Source organism: Neoarius graeffei, chromosome 19 (assembly GCF_027579695.1).
Source record: "Neoarius graeffei isolate fNeoGra1 chromosome 19, fNeoGra1.pri, whole genome shotgun sequence".
Classification (NCBI taxonomy): domain Eukaryota; kingdom Metazoa; phylum Chordata; class Actinopteri; order Siluriformes; family Ariidae; genus Neoarius; species Neoarius graeffei.
The window spans coordinates 46,281,021-46,298,365 of NC_083587.1; the positions used below are offsets into that span (position 1 = coordinate 46,281,021).

General features: G+C 41.3%; 2 protein-coding genes across 3 annotated transcripts in view; one reads left to right on the plus strand and one right to left on the minus strand.

The window, feature by feature from the left end:
- galnt1 (UDP-N-acetyl-alpha-D-galactosamine:polypeptide N-acetylgalactosaminyltransferase 1) overlaps positions 1 to 2,851 on the plus strand; it is a 296,582-nt gene extending 293,731 nt beyond the window's left edge. The window contains exon 14 of the mRNA XM_060900168.1: positions 437 to 2,851. Coding sequence (XP_060756151.1) covers positions 437 to 583 — 147 coding nt within the window. The 3' untranslated portion in view covers positions 584 to 2,851. The remainder of the gene's footprint in view (positions 1 to 436) is intronic.
- Positions 2,852 to 7,001: 4,150 nt separating this feature from the next.
- tmem245 (transmembrane protein 245) overlaps positions 7,002 to 17,345 on the minus strand; it is a 53,528-nt gene continuing 43,184 nt past the window's right edge. For both annotated transcript variants that reach the window (XM_060900170.1, XM_060900169.1), the window contains 3 exons: positions 14,774 to 14,948; positions 13,207 to 13,401; positions 7,002 to 9,015 (listed from right to left, as the gene is read on the minus strand). In XM_060900170.1, the coding sequence (XP_060756153.1) occupies positions 8,970 to 9,015; positions 13,207 to 13,401; positions 14,774 to 14,948 (416 nt within the window). In that variant the 3' untranslated portion in view covers positions 7,002 to 8,969. The remainder of the gene's footprint in view (positions 9,016 to 13,206; positions 13,402 to 14,773; positions 14,949 to 17,345) is intronic.

The following is a 17,345-nucleotide window of genomic DNA, read 5'->3' on the forward strand; positions in this document are numbered from 1 at the left end:
CCTCCCCTCCCCCACATCCTCCCCTTCTCTCTCTTATTCCCCCCCCCCCCAAAAAAAAATATTGAATTTTTTTAACTGGGTTCTTTTTTTGGTCTCACAAGTACAAGAAGTGGTAGTTGATACATTTTGTTTCAGGATGAGCTAAAAGGCAGTTTAGTGTAACAGAAAGGACAATGTTGATCTGGGTTAGGATTCTGATATGTGTAAAGGGTTTTTTGTTTTGTTTTGTTTCGTTTTAATTGAAAGCAAGTATACAGCTTGATTTTAAAGTCTGTCACTCAGTGCCAGGCTTGGCAGGCTTTGAAAAAGTGTGGGATTTCAGAGGCGCTCTCTTTCCTATTAATAATAATCTAACCTTTTCTGACTTGTTAAAATGTTGGATGAAAGTTGGATTGTTAAAACTCAAAATTTTCTCTCTCTCTCTCTCTCTCTGCAGAAGCTGACCCTGGTGCACGTGAACAGTAATCAGTGTCTGGACAAAGCGTCGGAGGATGACAGCCAGGTGCCCAGCGTCAGAGACTGCAGCGGCAGCCGCTCACAACAGTGGCTCCTGCGCAACGTTACACTGCCCGAAATCTTTTGAGCACACAAAGCATGCACATGAGGACGTACAGAGAGACGGACGGACGGACACACTCTTCACACCAGCTCTGGTGGAGAAAGAAGAAAAGGAGAGCGAGCGAAGGAGGGAGAAAGAAAGCTGGACGATCTCTCTACACTATCCTTTCACTTCCTGATGGTGTGGTCTTGAGGCAAAGCCAAAATAACAGACATACACTTGTACATGAATCTCCCCGTCACTCCACTTTACTGACACCCACAACGAGATGGAGAGAGAGTAGAAAAAGAAGAGACTGTATTTTATGCAGAGAAACTTAGGATCAGTGGCCTTGTCTTCCTTTACGGAGCAGAGGGTGATTAGGTGATGTGTTTACCAGTTGCCTCCTTTTTAGAATATCAGAATATTGTGCGCGCGTGCACCTATGTGTGTGTGTGTTGCTGAGACAGACAGAAAGACTGTATGTGGCTACACTGTGGCTTATTATTTAATTCTTTCACCAGTTTAATGAGCATTGAGCACATTCAGATTGCAACACATATCAGTAGCTGCTTCATGATCTGTTCTCTGATTGGTCATTGTAGGAACGATGGACTTCCTCTACAGCTTAGCATCATCTATTAGTCGAATAAAAGGAAAAAAAAATCACAACCCCAAAGACAAGAATGAACGAAATATGAGATGAGTGAACAGGGTGACCATCTTAACATGAGTTATGTAGAATATTTCATGTCTTTTTATATATATATATATATATATATATATATATATATATATAAATAATTTTTTTTTTAAACGAAGGCCCTAAAGTCATTCCTTGAATTTGGACCATGTATGTTTTAATTTAGTTGCAATTTGTAACTTTTTAAAATTTTATTTTAATTTTTAAATGCTAAACAAAGACGTGCCCAGAAGTGGGTTAACCCTGTAATTTTGCCTTCCTCTTCATCGAAGCCCCTCTGGTTAGTGGGAACTGCGTTACACATAAACACAGGGATTTCGTTCAGGAACGAGGGAGTCGTTATTCTGTCATCGAATCATACATCAATCATTTAAAAATTCAAGGGCTTTAGCCTTCCTGTTTGTGTACGTGTGTGTGTGAGAATAAATTTAAATACAGGATCTAAACAGACATGTATTTGAATTTATTCTCTCACACATACTGTGTGTATGTGTGAGAAAGAGAATCACGTCTTTTTTTTTTTTTTTTTGTTAAACCTGTGCAAAGGCCAAAAGAGATTCAGCTAGCATATGAATTATTTTACATTTCGTTCAATTATTCATGCATTTACTTGACTTTTTATATTGCTTTGTAAAATGTGTTGTTTGGTTAATGTTTTGTGTCTGTACTTTCTCATATCAACGGAGGCTGGGGGAAAAAAGAAAAGAAAATGGGGGGAAAAAAGAATGCTGCTTAGCACTGGCTGTGGATATTTAAAAAGACTCCTTCCCTCTCTGCTTCACCGTTTTTCACCCTCACTAATCCAGATAAAGGACAAGCAGAACAGTTCCCCACAAATACAGACTCATGGTGGCATGATGGAAAGGAATGAGTGTAAATGGATCCTCTTATCAAGGTGTGTGAGTGTGTGTGAAGGTCAGAGAGGGGCATCAGAGAGATCTACCCATCAACCCACTCCTTCAGTCCCTCATGGACAACTAGAGTTTACACAGTTTTTCCCCTCGGTTTGATGTGACCGGGTGTCATCTCTACAGAGGGGTGTGTGCGTGTGTGTGTGTGTGTGTGTGTGTGAGAGAGAGAGAGAAGCATGCATGTGTTAGTGTTTCTAACTGTCAGAGGGATTTTTTTTTCCTTTTTCTTTAAAGCTGAATGATGATGTGGGTGTGGTCTGATGATTCACAGCACACACACACAGCTTGATCCACAGGCTGGAGAAATAAACAGAAAGTTTACAGTCCAGCACATCTGCCGTGACATGGTCTGTATTTTTACATGTTATGACACACACCCGTACTAGAAGATTTCATTCAGACATTATGTGAGGATATGGTATGCTGAAGTATAGATTACACTGCGATGAGATATCACTCAAAAATGCACCCACAGAGCAGGCTTCCCCCGATTAAAAACAGCACAGGAGCCAATCAACATACGATTCAAGAATACCTCACGGGTGGGTCAGTGTTTCAAACTCTGATATCAACTGGTGCCCTTGGAAGTCCCATCCCCTTCTCTCTTCTCACAGTAGTAGTGTTTTGGATGTGCTGAGGAATGTTTTGAGTTCATTAATTAAATTTCAATGAAATAAAATCTATAAATCTATTCAGGAACACCTGTACACCTGCTCATTTATGCAATCAGCCAATCATGTGGCAGCAGTGCAATGCCTAAAATCATGCAGATACAGCTCAAGAGCTTCAGTTAATGTTCACATCCAACATCAGAAGAAGAAAAAATGTGATCTCGGGGGCTTTGACCGTAGCGTGGTTGTTGGTGCCAGACAGCGTTGTAGTTGAGTCACTAAACCTAGAGTCCCCACTGTTCAAGTCCAAGTCATTAAAAAAAATTTCGAGTCAAGTCCAAGAACAAGACTCCAACTGCACCATTTGACGGTGGCTGTTTTAGCGCCATTAACATTAGTTTGTTCCTGAACAGGTGAATGTGCGTTCTCTTTGTCAGGGAGTGCAAAGTATTCTGCCAGAGATGGTTGGGGGATAGATGGAAGTGCAGAAGGTGTGTTTATTAATACAAGTGAAGACAGGTAACAATCCAGAAACGCAGGCAAAATCGTAAAACGAACAATGAAACAGGCAATAGGTTGAGTGAGCCACAAACAGGCTATCGTAGACTCCGAAGACAAGAAACAGGAAATCAGGGATCAGGAAACCAAATAAGGCTTGGTAATGTGTCAGCAACGCAACTCAATACTTCGCAAAGTAAGTGTGTTTTCATAGCTTTTCTATAGGCGTGCTGATTATGCCTTAATCCTGTGCAGGTGCGAGTCGTTTATGGTGCGTGCACGAGAGTCTGCTTGGCGCACACACTGTCCAGAGTGTGCCTGTGGGTCTATCTGATGCACGCGCCAAGGCGTGCAGGTGTGACACTCTTTCACAAAAATAATGTAGATATAAATATCTTATGCCAAATTACGGCATGTTACAAAAAATTAAAAATCCGAGTCTTCGTTTCCAATTTACGAGTCCGAATCAAGTCAAGAGTCGGACTCAAGTCTGAGCCCTAGACTCGAGTACTACAAGCTTGGTGCCAAAGTCAGAAACTGTTAATCTCTTGGGAGTACCCATACAACCATATGTAGAATTTAGTGTTGTGAACGGTGCAAAAACAATATATCAAGTGAGAAGACTGGAAAAATGATATCTGAACGTTTTCTGATTTGTTTTTTCCAGTTACAGTGAGTCTGTGCCCACTGCAGATTCAGATTCTTGTTCTTGGGAGATTGGAATGGAACCTGATGGACTTTTGCTGTTGTAACCCTTTCTGGGATGCTTTTCTGCTTACCACAGATGTAAAGAGTGGTCATTTGCCAACTTGAGCTAGTTTGGCCATTTTCCTCTGACCTCTATCATCAAAAAGAAGTTTTCATCCAGAGAACTGCTGTGAACTGGATGTTTTTTGTTTTTCACACCATCCTGTGTAAACATCCTAGGAGATCAGCAGTTTATGAAATACTCACTCAAACCAGTCCATCTGGCACCAACACCTATACCACAGTGAAAGTCACACTTTGAGATCACAATTTTCCCCATTCTGATGTTTGATGTGAACCTGACCTTGATCTCTGATCTAATCTGCATGATTGTATGCATTGTGCTGCTGCCACATGATTGGCTGATTAGATACCTGCATGAACAAGCAATGGTATTCCTAAGAAAGTGGCTGGGGAGTGAATATACAGGTGCTGGGTCATATAATTAGAATATCATAAAGTTGATTTATTTCAGTAATTCCATTCAAAAAGTGAAACTTGTACATTATATTCATTCATTACACACAGACTGATATATTTCAAAATGTTTATTTCTTTTAATTTTGAATGATTATAACTGACAACTAACGAAAACCCCAAATTCAGTATCTCGGAAAATTAGAATATTACTTAAGACCAATACAAAAAAAGGATTTTTAGAAATGTCGGCCAACTGAAAAGTATGAGCATGTACAGCACTCAATACTTAGTTGGGGCTCCTTTTGCCTGAATTACTGCAGCAATGCGGCGTGGCATGGAGTCAATCAGTCTGTGGCACTGCTCAGGTGTTATGAGAGCCCAGGTTGCTCTGATAGTGGCCTTCAGCTCTTCTGCATTGTTGGGTCTGGTGTGTCGCATCTTCCTCTTCACAATACCCCATAGATTTTCTATGGGGTTAAGGTCAGGCGAGTTTCTTGGCCAATTAAGAACAGAGATACCATGGTCCTTAAACCAGGTACTGGTAGCTTTGGCACTGTGTACATGTGCCAAGTCCTGTTGGAAAATGAAATCTGCATCTCCATAAAGTTGGTCAGCAGCAGGAAGCATGAAGTGCTCTAAAACTTCCTGGTAGACGGCTGCGTTGACCTTGGACCTCAGAAAACACAGTGGACCAACACCAGCAGATGACATGGCACCCCAAACCATCACTGACTGTGGAAACTTTACACTGGACCTCAAGCAACGTGGATTCTGTGCCCCTCCTCTCTTCCTCCAGACTCCGGGACCTTGATTTCCAAAGGAAATGCAAAATTTACTTTCATCAGAGAACATAACTTCGGACCACTCAGCAGCAGTCCAGTCCTTTTTGTCTTCAGCCCAGGCGAGACGCTTCTGACGCGGTCTCTTGTTCAAGAGTGGCTTGACACAAGGAATGCGACCGCTGAAACCCATGTCTTGCGTACGTCTGTGCGTGGTGGTTCTTGAAGCACTGACTCCAGCTGCAGTCCACTCTTTGTGAATCTCCCCTACATTTTTGAATGGGTTTTGTTTCACAATCCTCTCCAGGGTGCAGTTATCCCTATTGCTTGTACACTTTTTTCTACCACATCTTTTCCTTCCCTTCGCCTCTCTATTAATGTGCTTGGACACAGAGCTCTGTGAACAGCCAGCCTCTTTAGCAATGACCTTCTGTGTCTTGCCCTCCTTGTGCAAGGTGTCAATGGTCGTCTTTTGGACAACTGTCAAGCCAGCAGTCTTCCCCATGATTGTGTCGCCTACAGAACGACACTGAGGTGGTGTTTACATTAGACCGTATCTGTCTCGTTTTCGTCGCGGATGCACTGTCCGTGCACATTAAAACGCTGGGAAACGACTCCACAGGCAGAACAACTTGAATCCGCCAGGGCCCACGTATTCAACCCAGTTCGTATCTGATCCGGTGCTGTGTAAACATTGAGGAACGAGGAAACGCTGTGCTGAGCTCTAGCTGACGTCGTCATTGGACAACGTCACTGTGACATCCACCTTCCTGATTCGCTGGCGTTGGGATCACACACACAGCGGCTCAGTCCCGAATCACTGCTCGTGCGCTTCACTCGCGTGCTCTGTGAGCTGCGCAGGGCCGGAGTGCGCACCCTCCAGAGGGCACTCGCTGTTCAGGGCGGAGTGATTTGGAGCGCAGGAGGAAGCGCCGAGCCGCACTGAGGTTTATTTACACATTTCAACTTATTTACCTCCTTCAGGCGCTTAAACTCAGTGAGAACATGAACATCACAGCCAGGTGTGTTTATCTGCTGGAGAAGGTGTTCGCTGGCCATCCTTTTCACAATATTCTAATTTTCTGAGATACTGAATTTTGGGGGGGGGGGGGCAGCACGGTGGTGTAGTGGTTAGCGCTGTCGCCTCACAGCAAGAAGGTCCGGGTTCGAGCTCCGTGGCCGGCGAGGGCCTTTCGGTGCGGAGTTTGCATGTTCTCCCCGTGTCCGCGTGGGTTTCCTCCGGGTGCTCCGGTTTCCCCCACAGTCCAAAGACATGCAGGTTAGGTTAACTGGTGACACTAAATTGACCGTAGGTGTGAATGTGAGTGTGAATGGTTGTCTGTGTCTGTGTCAGCCCTGTGATGACCTGGCGACTTGTCCAGGGTGTACCCCGCCTTTCGCCCGTAGTCAGCTGGGATAGGCTCCAGCTTGCCTGCGACCCTGTAGAACAGGATAAAGCGGCTACAGATAATGAGATGAGACTGAATTTGGGGTTTTTCATTAGTTGTCAGTTATAATCATCAAAATTAAAAGAAATAAACACTTGAAATATATCAGTCTGTGTGTAATGAATGAATATAATATACAAGTTTCACTTTTTGAATGGAATTACTGAAATAAATCCACTTTTTCATGATATTCTAATTATATGACCAGCACTTATACGGTACATGAAATCAACCCCTTAACCTCAGTAAATAACACTTAGGCTCAGTGACTTGAACAAGAGTTTTGATGATGGGTTCAAAAAAAAAAAAAAAGCCTACAGATGAAACTGTATGATTTCTGAACGAGTAAGGGAGCTCACATTGTTTTTATTTCATTTAACAGATGAGCGAGCACTCTGATGAAGCCATCAGGTCGAAAGAGCCAGGCAATCAGACAAAACACACACCCGCTCACACTCACTCGGAGAGAACCTGGCCATGAAGGAAGAATAGAGATAGATCTCAAGAAAGATAAAAAGGCAAGTCAATAGCTCTGGTCATTGTAATTGTGCAAGGCTGAAACAATCGATTTCAATCTTCTACTCATTGGAGTGACAGCACTCTGATGGTGGGGTGGGTTGTGGTCATGTGACCTTCACAGAGAGTAAAGGTCAAATTCTCAAGGGTGGATTTCATTAAATATAGTCATAGATTTAAAAAAAAATTATCCCAAGTTTGGAGTGATCAGGAAGCAAGACAGTGTGGTTTTTTTTTTTTCTTTCAACAGTTTTAATAATGACGTAAAAAATATATATATATATTAATATTTAGACACTATTCCAAAAGGAATACCTAAGAAGCACAATCCAGGCAGTTCTGTTCAATGAATCCTCAATGACGAACTTGTAGTTTGTACAAAATACAAACTACTAAAGCTTTTATTTGGTTCACAATTTGTCACCAAAGCACATCACCTCCTGAGTGAGCAAAATATATTACTATAAGATCAATTAGAAGAGACTAACATGAGTGGCTTATCCATCCGTGCTACATATCGAGTCGTTTACGCTTTAAAATTCTGCCTACAGTATGTGTGCATGAGCAAGTGTAATCCGTCTTTGGTCTTCGTGTCCACAGTTTCCCTTCACATTCTTCAAAAAGTCCTGCAGTTCTTCCATTACCTTTTCCTTCCACTCGTCTACTTGCTAAACCATCAGCAAACGTCACCTGTGAGTAATGACGGTGCTGCTGATAGCCAGGAGCAGCGGCTTTGCTAATATTAAGCAGTGCATCAAAAAGCACGCGTGTCAATCAAAACGAGTTCAAGCAATGATTCGGTAAAAATGCACAATGATGTATGGGACAAAAAAAAAATCAGACAAGAACCGAAGATTATGGACTCGGTGACAAAGTCATCATTTTGGTGTAGAGTGTAGTCAGACGAATGAATCAGGGAGGATAAGGCAAGTGTGTGTGTGTACTTGCTCGCCAGCTCGCTCACATTTTCTTATTATACCTGCTTATAAGGACCTTCCGTTGATGATTATTAATGCAGATAATTAAGGCAATGCTATGCCTAAATGTAACACAAACCTTAACCTTAGTAAACAGTTTAGCTCTTTTAAATACATGCTTTAGAAAAAATAAAACCAACTTTCCTTGTGGGGCTCAGAAAATTGTCCCCACAAGGTTAAAATAGCCAAATATTCCTATTACTGTGGGGTCCCCAGGAAGATATAAAAATGTTGCCTTACACGCAAGTGTGTACATGAGTAGTGCTTATGAAGTTATGATAAGCCTTAAAAACTGAAAGTGCACTAATCAGAAAGTAGCAATTCCACACACACACGCGGCAGTGCTGTACACAGCAGGGTAAATGTCACATATCATATAAATATTTCATTAACAAACAAAACTCAAATGACAAACTGTAATAACATCAACAACAGTGAAAACATAGCAGTCGTGACTGAGTTTTACAGTCAAGCGCTGTGTGCAAACAATTAGTCTATCAATCAGAGTGCGAGTTGAGTTTGTAGCTGCTATGCTAGCTAGATGAGCCACATCCTGGGAACTGAACTTTTGTGCTCAGGTGTTAGCAGAGTAAATAATATCGCACTCATTGAACCCAGGCTCTGGAAGCTTAGCATTATGTGTTGTCGTGACAGTTTTACATTTTACAACACTGATCCTGAGCTCATCAGCCCTCCAGGTAGAGTTTCAGTGGCCGAGACTTCTGTGCTCTTTTGGAAGAGGTTCCAGGCTCGGGCTCGTCAGAGGAGCGAGGGCCGAGTAACAGCAAAGCGACCGGGAAAGCAAGCAGCTGGGGTTTGCTTCACTCGGTCAGTCTTTTCAGCAGCAGAGGGGAGTCCAGGAACGGCCTGCAGGAAGCTCAGGGTCAGTAACTGTGTCCATAGCAACGTGTAATTGTGTTTACATTAACCAGTTTTCTGAAGTTCATTTAAGTGTGTGCGCGAGAAAGGGAAAGAATATATGTCCAAAAGCACATTCCCAGAATCCTCTGAGGAAATAAAGAATTCTAATATAATCCTGAATGAGAGCTACACAGTTCAAGGTTACGTTCCTGGTTTTCGTTTCCACCAAACTGCAGGAACAATAGAAGGAATTTTTTACAGAAGTAACACAATTGATGCAGAGTAGCAGCACTGGTCCCATGGTGTACACAAAAAGGCTGGTTTATACTTGACGCTTGACTTCGTGTTTATATGCGGATACAGTGCCAACACGACCCACTTGTTCTTGCACAGTGATGTTGAACATGCTGACAAGCTCTGTCTTGAAAACTTTCCATCGCTGTTATGACTTATGAACTGCAGCTCAATGCAAGTAATCTTTTGGTAGATCTGAAGGCTACAGGAGAGGTTTTTAAAATTCAAAACGCTGAACATGAAAGGAAAACCAGCTCACAGGATAGTACATAAAGTATGCGATTTGTGAAGCACTAGTGTGTTTAGTTTGTTAGTGGCTAAACAAACTAGCGTTGGTGCTATAGCGCCTCCACTGTTTCCTTTGGTATTGCACCACATGAGCATGTAGCGTTAATTTGAGACATTACGCATTCCAAACATCCACAGGATAGACGTACCAGCCATCTTGCATACAGTGGTGCTTGAAAGTTTGTGAACCCTTTAGAATTTTCTATTTTTCTGCATAAATATGGCCTAAAACATCATCAGATATTCACACAAGTCCTAAAAGTAGATAAAGAGAACCTAAACAAATGAGACAAAAATTTTATATTTGGTCATTTATTTATTGAGGAAAATGATCCAATATTACATATCTGTGAGTGGCAAAAGTATGTGAACCTTTTGCTTTCAGTATCTGGTGTGACCCCCTTGTGCAGCAATAACTGCAACTAAACATTTCCGGTAACTGTTGATCAGTCCTGCACACCAGCTTGGAGGAATTTTAGCCCATTCCTCCGTACAGAACAGCTTCAGCTCTGGGATGTTGGTGGGTTTCCTCACATGAACTGCTCACTTCAGGTCCTTCCACAACATTTCCATTGGATTAAGGTCAGAACTTTGACTTGGCCATTCCAAAACATTCACTTTATTCTTCTTTAACCATTCTTTGGTAGAACGACTTGTGTGCTTAGGGTCGTTGTCTTGCTGCATGACCCGCCTTCTCTTGAGATTCAGTTCATGGACAGATGTCCTGATATTTTCCTTTAGACTTCGCTGGTATAATTCAGAATTCATTGTTCCATCTATGATGGCAAGCCGTCCTGGCCCAGATGCAGCAAAACAGGCCCAAACCATGATACTACCACCACCATGTTTCACAGATGGGATAAGGTTCTTATGCTGGAATGCAGTGTTTTCCTTTCTCCAAACATAACGCTTCTCATTTAAACCAAAAAGTTCTATTTTGGTCTCATCCGTCCACAAAACATTTTTCCAATAGCCTTCTGGCTTGTCCACATGATCTTTAGCAAACTGCAGACAAGCAGCAATGTTCTTTTTGGAGAGCAGTGGCTTTCTCCTTGCAACCCTGCCATGCATACCATTGTTGTTCAGTGTTCTCCTGATGGTGGACTCATGAACATTAGCCAATGTGAGAGAGGCCTTCAGCTGCTTAGAAGTTACCCTGGGGTCCTTTGTGACCTCGCCAACTATTATACGCCTTGCTCTTGGAGTGATCTTTGTTGGTCGACCACTCCTGGGGAGGGTAACAATGGTCTTGAATTTCCTCCATTTGTACACAATCTGTCTGACTGTGGATTGGTGGAGTCCAAACTCTTTAGAGATGGTTTTGTAACCTTTTCCAGCCTGATGAGCATCAACAACGCTTTTTCTGAGGTCCTCAGAAATCTCCTTTGTTCGTGCCATGATACACTTCCACAAACATGTGTTGTGAAGCTCAGACTTTGATAGATCCCTGTTCTTTAAATAAAACAGGGTGCCCACTCACACCTGATTGTCATCCCATTGATTTGAAAACACCTGACATTAATTTCACCTTCAAATTAACTGCTAATCCTAGAGGTTCACATACTTTTGCCACTCACAGATCTGTAATATTGGATCATTTTCCTCAATAAATAAATGAGCAAGTATAATATTTTTGTCTCATTTGTTTAACTGGGTTCTCTTTATCTACGTTTAGGACTTGTGTGAAAATCTGATGATGTTTTAGGTCATATTTATGCAGAAATATAGAAAATTCTAAAGGGTTCACATACTTTCAAGCACCACTGTATGTAGTTAAAGGAGAGCTGATGGCAATTTTTTTTATCATCAATTCTATTTCTCATTTTATTAAATACAGGAATGCATTTTTGATCGCCATTTTGTCACTGCTATAGCAAGTTATGAGTGTTTGAAATACACTACATCAGTCCATATGTCAAAGCAATGGCCGTAAACGAGATGCGTTGAGACCTGTGCGAGACATCGTACGACTGAAGTAAAACGTACAGCGGAAATCAAAGCGAACAGCATCTGTCAACGTTGTCAAAGGACGCACACGCCCTCTTTCGAATGCTGATGTAATCAAGCCGGAAGTTTTGTTTGTTTTGATAGCAATCAGGAAAGTTTGAAAAAAGTAGGCAGTAATCGTCATTTAAACTCGGTTTTGGAAAACAGTTTTCAAAATGGCGGCACTGACACCTGTCTGACACTTCATGTTTCGGAGTCTCGCACAAGTCTCGTGAAGATCGCGCGGATAAGTGACGCCTGCCGTGGACCAAACGAACTAAATTCAACATGGCTAAAAACCGAACAGGCCGATAAGTATAATATTTAATTGCAATTAGTTGCCAATACGAGTCACGATATAAGGTTACTAAAACCGAAAACGTAATTGAATAAGACGTTAATTAAGAAATAAAGCAAGTTTAAAAATGACTTCATTTCCCCTTTAAAAGCAAGTATAATCCAGCCTTTAGACATGTGTATGCAGACTAAAGTCTCAGGAGCATGTGGTGGTGTTTTCCTCCTCTCAACACCCACGTACAGAAGTCATGAAATACAACAGACTGCAACTTTCACTCCATTTGTGAATATTATACAAACTAGTATTTTTGTTATCCTTATTTGATGATGTATTCTTTGACACCTGCATTTGACAAATCACTGCTCAGACGGGGAAGCTCCACCCACTCGGGAAGAGGAATTTAAATGGATGGAACTAGACACCAAGAAGTTAAACTGCTCCGTTTCCTTCCATGAAAGTGTGTTTGTGGGTCTATACTATAACACCAGAGGGGAACCATCAGGGCTTTCTAGGCCTTCAGAGAACAGCCAAACATTTCAGCATTTCAAATGTTATATTTAATTTTTCATAATTTAATTATAATTATTCTCTTCTAATTCTGCCTCATTTTCTATCTAATTTGCTTCAGAAATGAAAGGGTTACTGTCCTGAAAACATTAAAATCGAGTTTTCCAATGAGATTGTTTTTGTTTGTTGTCTCTAGGCTAAGAAGAGTTTAAATCTGGCTCACTCATTAGTTAGGACTTCATTGCCGGGACAGAAGGCCGTGGCAGTGTGTGTTTATGTAGGAAGTGACAGATGAATTAACCAATCAGATTTTGATTTATAGTGGGAGGGACCAAACATTTATCGCCCTCAGCCTTCTCAAAGGCCAACGCGAACTTAACTGCGAGTCAGTGCAGCAGTGAAGTCACCTTCCAGCCAGTGTAGCGTTCATCAGTAGTGTTAGCAAATGCTAATAAAGCGGTCAAGCCAGTGATAGACAGCAAGTAGCACAGACGAACAACCGACAAACTTAGATTTCTGTCTCCAGATTCTTCTTCTACGCTGCACAGTATTTTTCACTCAGACTTACGTATTCGTTTCCCTCTGTAATTTACTGAGTTACTTTTAAAATCACCATCGACAACTACACACAACAGAGCGACCTGGCAGCCTGCTGCTAATCCCTTGCGAAATCCTTTGCGCTGTTGCTTTTTTGGTGTCTGACTAAGTTTTGGCTGAGCTGAAGTCCCAGCTCTAAGAATAACGGCTTGCCACTGTGTAACACCTACAGCTATAGTAAGGGAAAGTTGATCTGTACTTGATCTCGTATGTGTGTGTGCTCGTACCTGCCCAGGTGTTGAGGGAAGTTGCCCTGTACTGGTGTAGGTTGGCTGCTGCTCGGGCTCATCAGCATGGCGCTGTAGATGTTGGACGCTACCACCAGAATGCAAAGCAGGATCGGGCCTATGATGGCTCCTTCTAAACCCAAATAGTACGCCCCACCAGCCACAGCTAGGCCTGTCAGATAAGGATGACCCCCACTAGACAGACAGACAGAGAGAGAGAGACACACACACACATTAAAGTGCCATTCCACCATTGGATGTATTCTTTGGCATAAAATACAATATGTTTTATGACAACATGACTAGACAGAGAAATATTCTCATCTCATCTCATTATCTCTAGCCGCTTTATCCTTCTACAGGGTCGCAGGCAAGCTGGAGCCTATCCCAGCTGACTACGGGCGAAAGGCGGGGTACACCCTGGACAAGTCGCCAGGTCATCACAGGGCCGACACATAGACACAGACAACCATTCACACTCACATTCATACCTACGGTCAATTTAGAGTCACCAGTTAACCTAACCTGCATGTCTTTGGACTGTGGGGGAAACCGGAGCACCCGGAGGAAACCCACGCAGACACGGGGAGAACATGCAAACTCCACACAGAAAGGCCCTCGCCGGCCACGGGGCTCGAACCCGGACCTTCTTGCTGTGAGGCGACAGCACTAACCACTACACCACCGTGCCGCCCACAGAGAAATCTTTTAGCTTCAAAATGATATATCAAACATAATTTTTTGACAACGACAAGTATATTAATTTTGCGACCAAAGTCACCTACCCTTTTAATTTCCGCGCGGTAGTGAAACGTGATGTCATCGGCAGGTTCCCCTTCTTGTGTACCACGTGTCGGTCTATTTTTAGACCAGGAAACCCCCAAAGTGAGAGAGTCATTTCTCCTCGTATATGGGGGCCAAAAAAATTGCGAAAAATTGAGTTAATCTTTCAGTTAGCTAGATTTATTGGTATTATTTTTATCGCGTTCTATCCGCCATTGCTGATAATGTGTGCCACGTCACACGGTACACAAGAAGGGGAACCTGCCGATGACATCACGCGCGGAAATTAAAAGGGTAGGTGACTTTGGTCGCAAAATTAATATACTTGTCGTTGTCAAAAAATTATGTTTGACATATCATTATGAAGCTAAAAGATTTCTCTATCTAGTGATACCGTTTATATATGTTGTCAAAATATATTGTATTTTATGCCAAAGAATACATCCAATGGTGGAATGGCACTTTAAGGCTGCAGGCTAAAATCAGAACACACATCATTCATAATTCAGCAGCAACTGATTTTAGAGTAGATCAATAAAAGCTAATAAAGCTGACCCCCTCTAGACAGACAGACAGACAGCTTGATTACACGAAGATCTGTCCCTGTAGGGTAAAGGAACATTACAATGTCCTTGTTATTTCTCCAAGAGCTGAATGCATTACCTGCTCTTCCCTTAATTAATCTCATTAAACACTTGTGCATTAGGGAGTCAGTCAGTCAGTCAGTCAGACAAGGACACAACACTCATCTTTCCAGCAAAAAAAAAAAACCACACACACGCACCCTGATATGTCTGAGTAAATGGCCGTATCGACGAAGTAGGTCGGCAGCAGGTGTGCGAGGAGCAGGAGCAGGGCTTTAACACCTTCACCTTGTGCCAGCCACAGATCGAGCACAGCAGGCAGCGCTGCCCAGTACGTACCCAAAAATGGCACAGCACCAAGAATGGCTGCCAGTGCTGCAAACACACACACACACACACACACACACACACACACACACACACACAATGAGCTTTACATTTGAACTCAGATTGTGTACATTCAGAAAGTGTGGGCTTGGTTACATGTTGCAAAAGTTTGCCAAGTCAGAAAAGCACCAAATACATAATATTACATAAAACGTCATCATCCTCAGCTTCATGCATCACATCTGAGTGAATTTCTTAATATGTTTTAATCCTCTTAGCTCACACAGACTGAATATTTCATCTAAAGCTTCAAAGTAAAGCCTAAAACTATTTATTCAGCTAAATTAGGGCAAAGCTGGCTTTAAACCATTTTTAAAATTAAATTTCAAATGGAACTGGCTTTTTTTCTTCACTTTGTACATCATAAGAACATATTCCTTCAAATTTATGACCGTCATCAGTCACATTAACTTAATATTTACTTTTATAGAGTAAACATTAACGCAAACAGATGCAAAGGAGAAGAAATTAATGTTTTATTATATCATGTAACCAAAATACGTAATTCAACCACATGAATCGCACCAGACACTCGCATTACACCACAGCGCCGTCGAATTCTCCATTCTGATTGGTCAGAAACGTGTGCTTGTGGATATGGTTGAGTTTTCGATGAGCTGTCTATTGAGATCTATTGAGCATTTTATGGAAGGAGTCTCAAGTGTCAGAGTTAAAGCTGGAATTATGTTTTCTGCAATGGGAATGTCTTCAGGATGGAGGAGTTTACAGTTTCTCAGTAACGTGTCATTCTTATTAACTTCAGGGGAGAGAGAGAGAGAAGGACTACTGCCATAAAACAGGAATAAAGGACATTAGGATGTACAGCTACTGGAAACTCATGACCTTCCTGGTGCTCACAGTAACTGCGTTGTTCAGTATTTTCTTCTAACTGAGTTGTGCTTTATTCCTTACACATTGTGCTTTATTCCTTATTTAGCGAACGAGTTTTAGCTAAGCTCACTAATTAACACGTAATTAATTTGCAGAAGCCAGAAATCATGATTAAATTAGGATTAATTTTGCAACACTAATATATTCAAATACATACAAGGCTCAGAGTTGTAATGAGCGCCATATAAATGACACAATCCCCAGTTTCTCTCAGTACTCGAAGAACAAAAGTTATATTTATTCATCGGCTACTGCTAAAAAATAAGCCAGAGGAGCTGGAAGTAGAGCAGTGGCACAAACCTGATTAATGCTAAAATGCTTAAAAATATGTAACTATTATATTATCTCAACAGAATGACAAAGGGAAAAAATGATCCAGTATTTCTCCTTATGAGATTATTGTATCATATCGGAAAACCAAGCTTATTTCTAGATATGTAGTCAGATCCATAAATATTTGGACAGTGACTCCTGAAGTTTCTGCTCGCTCTCTCTCTGATTGGTCCGTTTTGTTTTTTCAGACTAATCATGGCCTCCATGGAGCTTCCATGAACAGCCACGAAATGCAAATTCAACACTCCAGACCTTTTATCTCCTTAATTTGTCAAGAAATAACGAGCAAAACGGGCCACATCTGGCCATGAAACTGCTCATCAGTCTCAGGATTTGGTGACGTCTAGGGGTTCCAGACTTCAAGGCGTCATTAAGTGCAAAGGATGTGCATCCTAGTATTAAAAATAATCCTTTTTTTTAATTTAGAATTGTTAGTTTGTCCAGTTATTTTTGAACATGTGAAAATGGAAGGACTATGAGGGGGAAAAAAGGCTTATAATTCCTAAATCCTTTTGTCAAACCCCTTGAACTAAAGATGAAAATCAACACTTCAGTCCCATCTTGATTGCCTCATTTCAAATCCATTCTGGTGGTGTACAGAGGCAAAATTACAAAAAGTTTCACTGTCTAATTATTTACGGGCTTGACTGTATTTCCTTGTTTGAAGCTTTTCTTATTATGCTGCTTAAAAAAACAACAACACTGGAAATAAGCTAAATTATCCACCAATAGAATAAAGCTTAATGTGTAATAAATAAATAAATAAGGCTCCGAGCACTTATATTTAAAACTAATAATTTTTTTTTTTATTGTTGAATTTGGATTTATTCAAAATAATTTTACTTACCAATATTTTTATTTGCAAAGATATTTTTTGCAGATTGTGTATACAACCCCGATTCCAAAAAAGTTGGGACAAAGTACAAATTGTAAATAAAAACGGAATGCAATGATGTGGAAGTTTCAAAATTCCATATTTTATTCAGAATAGAACATAGATGACATATCAAATGTTTAAACTGAGAAAATGCATCATTTAAAGAGAAAAATTAGGTGATTTTAAATTTCATGACAACAACACATCTCAAAAAAGTTGGGACAAGGCCATGTTTACCACTGTGAGACATCCCCTTTTCTCTTTACAACAGTCTGTAAACGTCT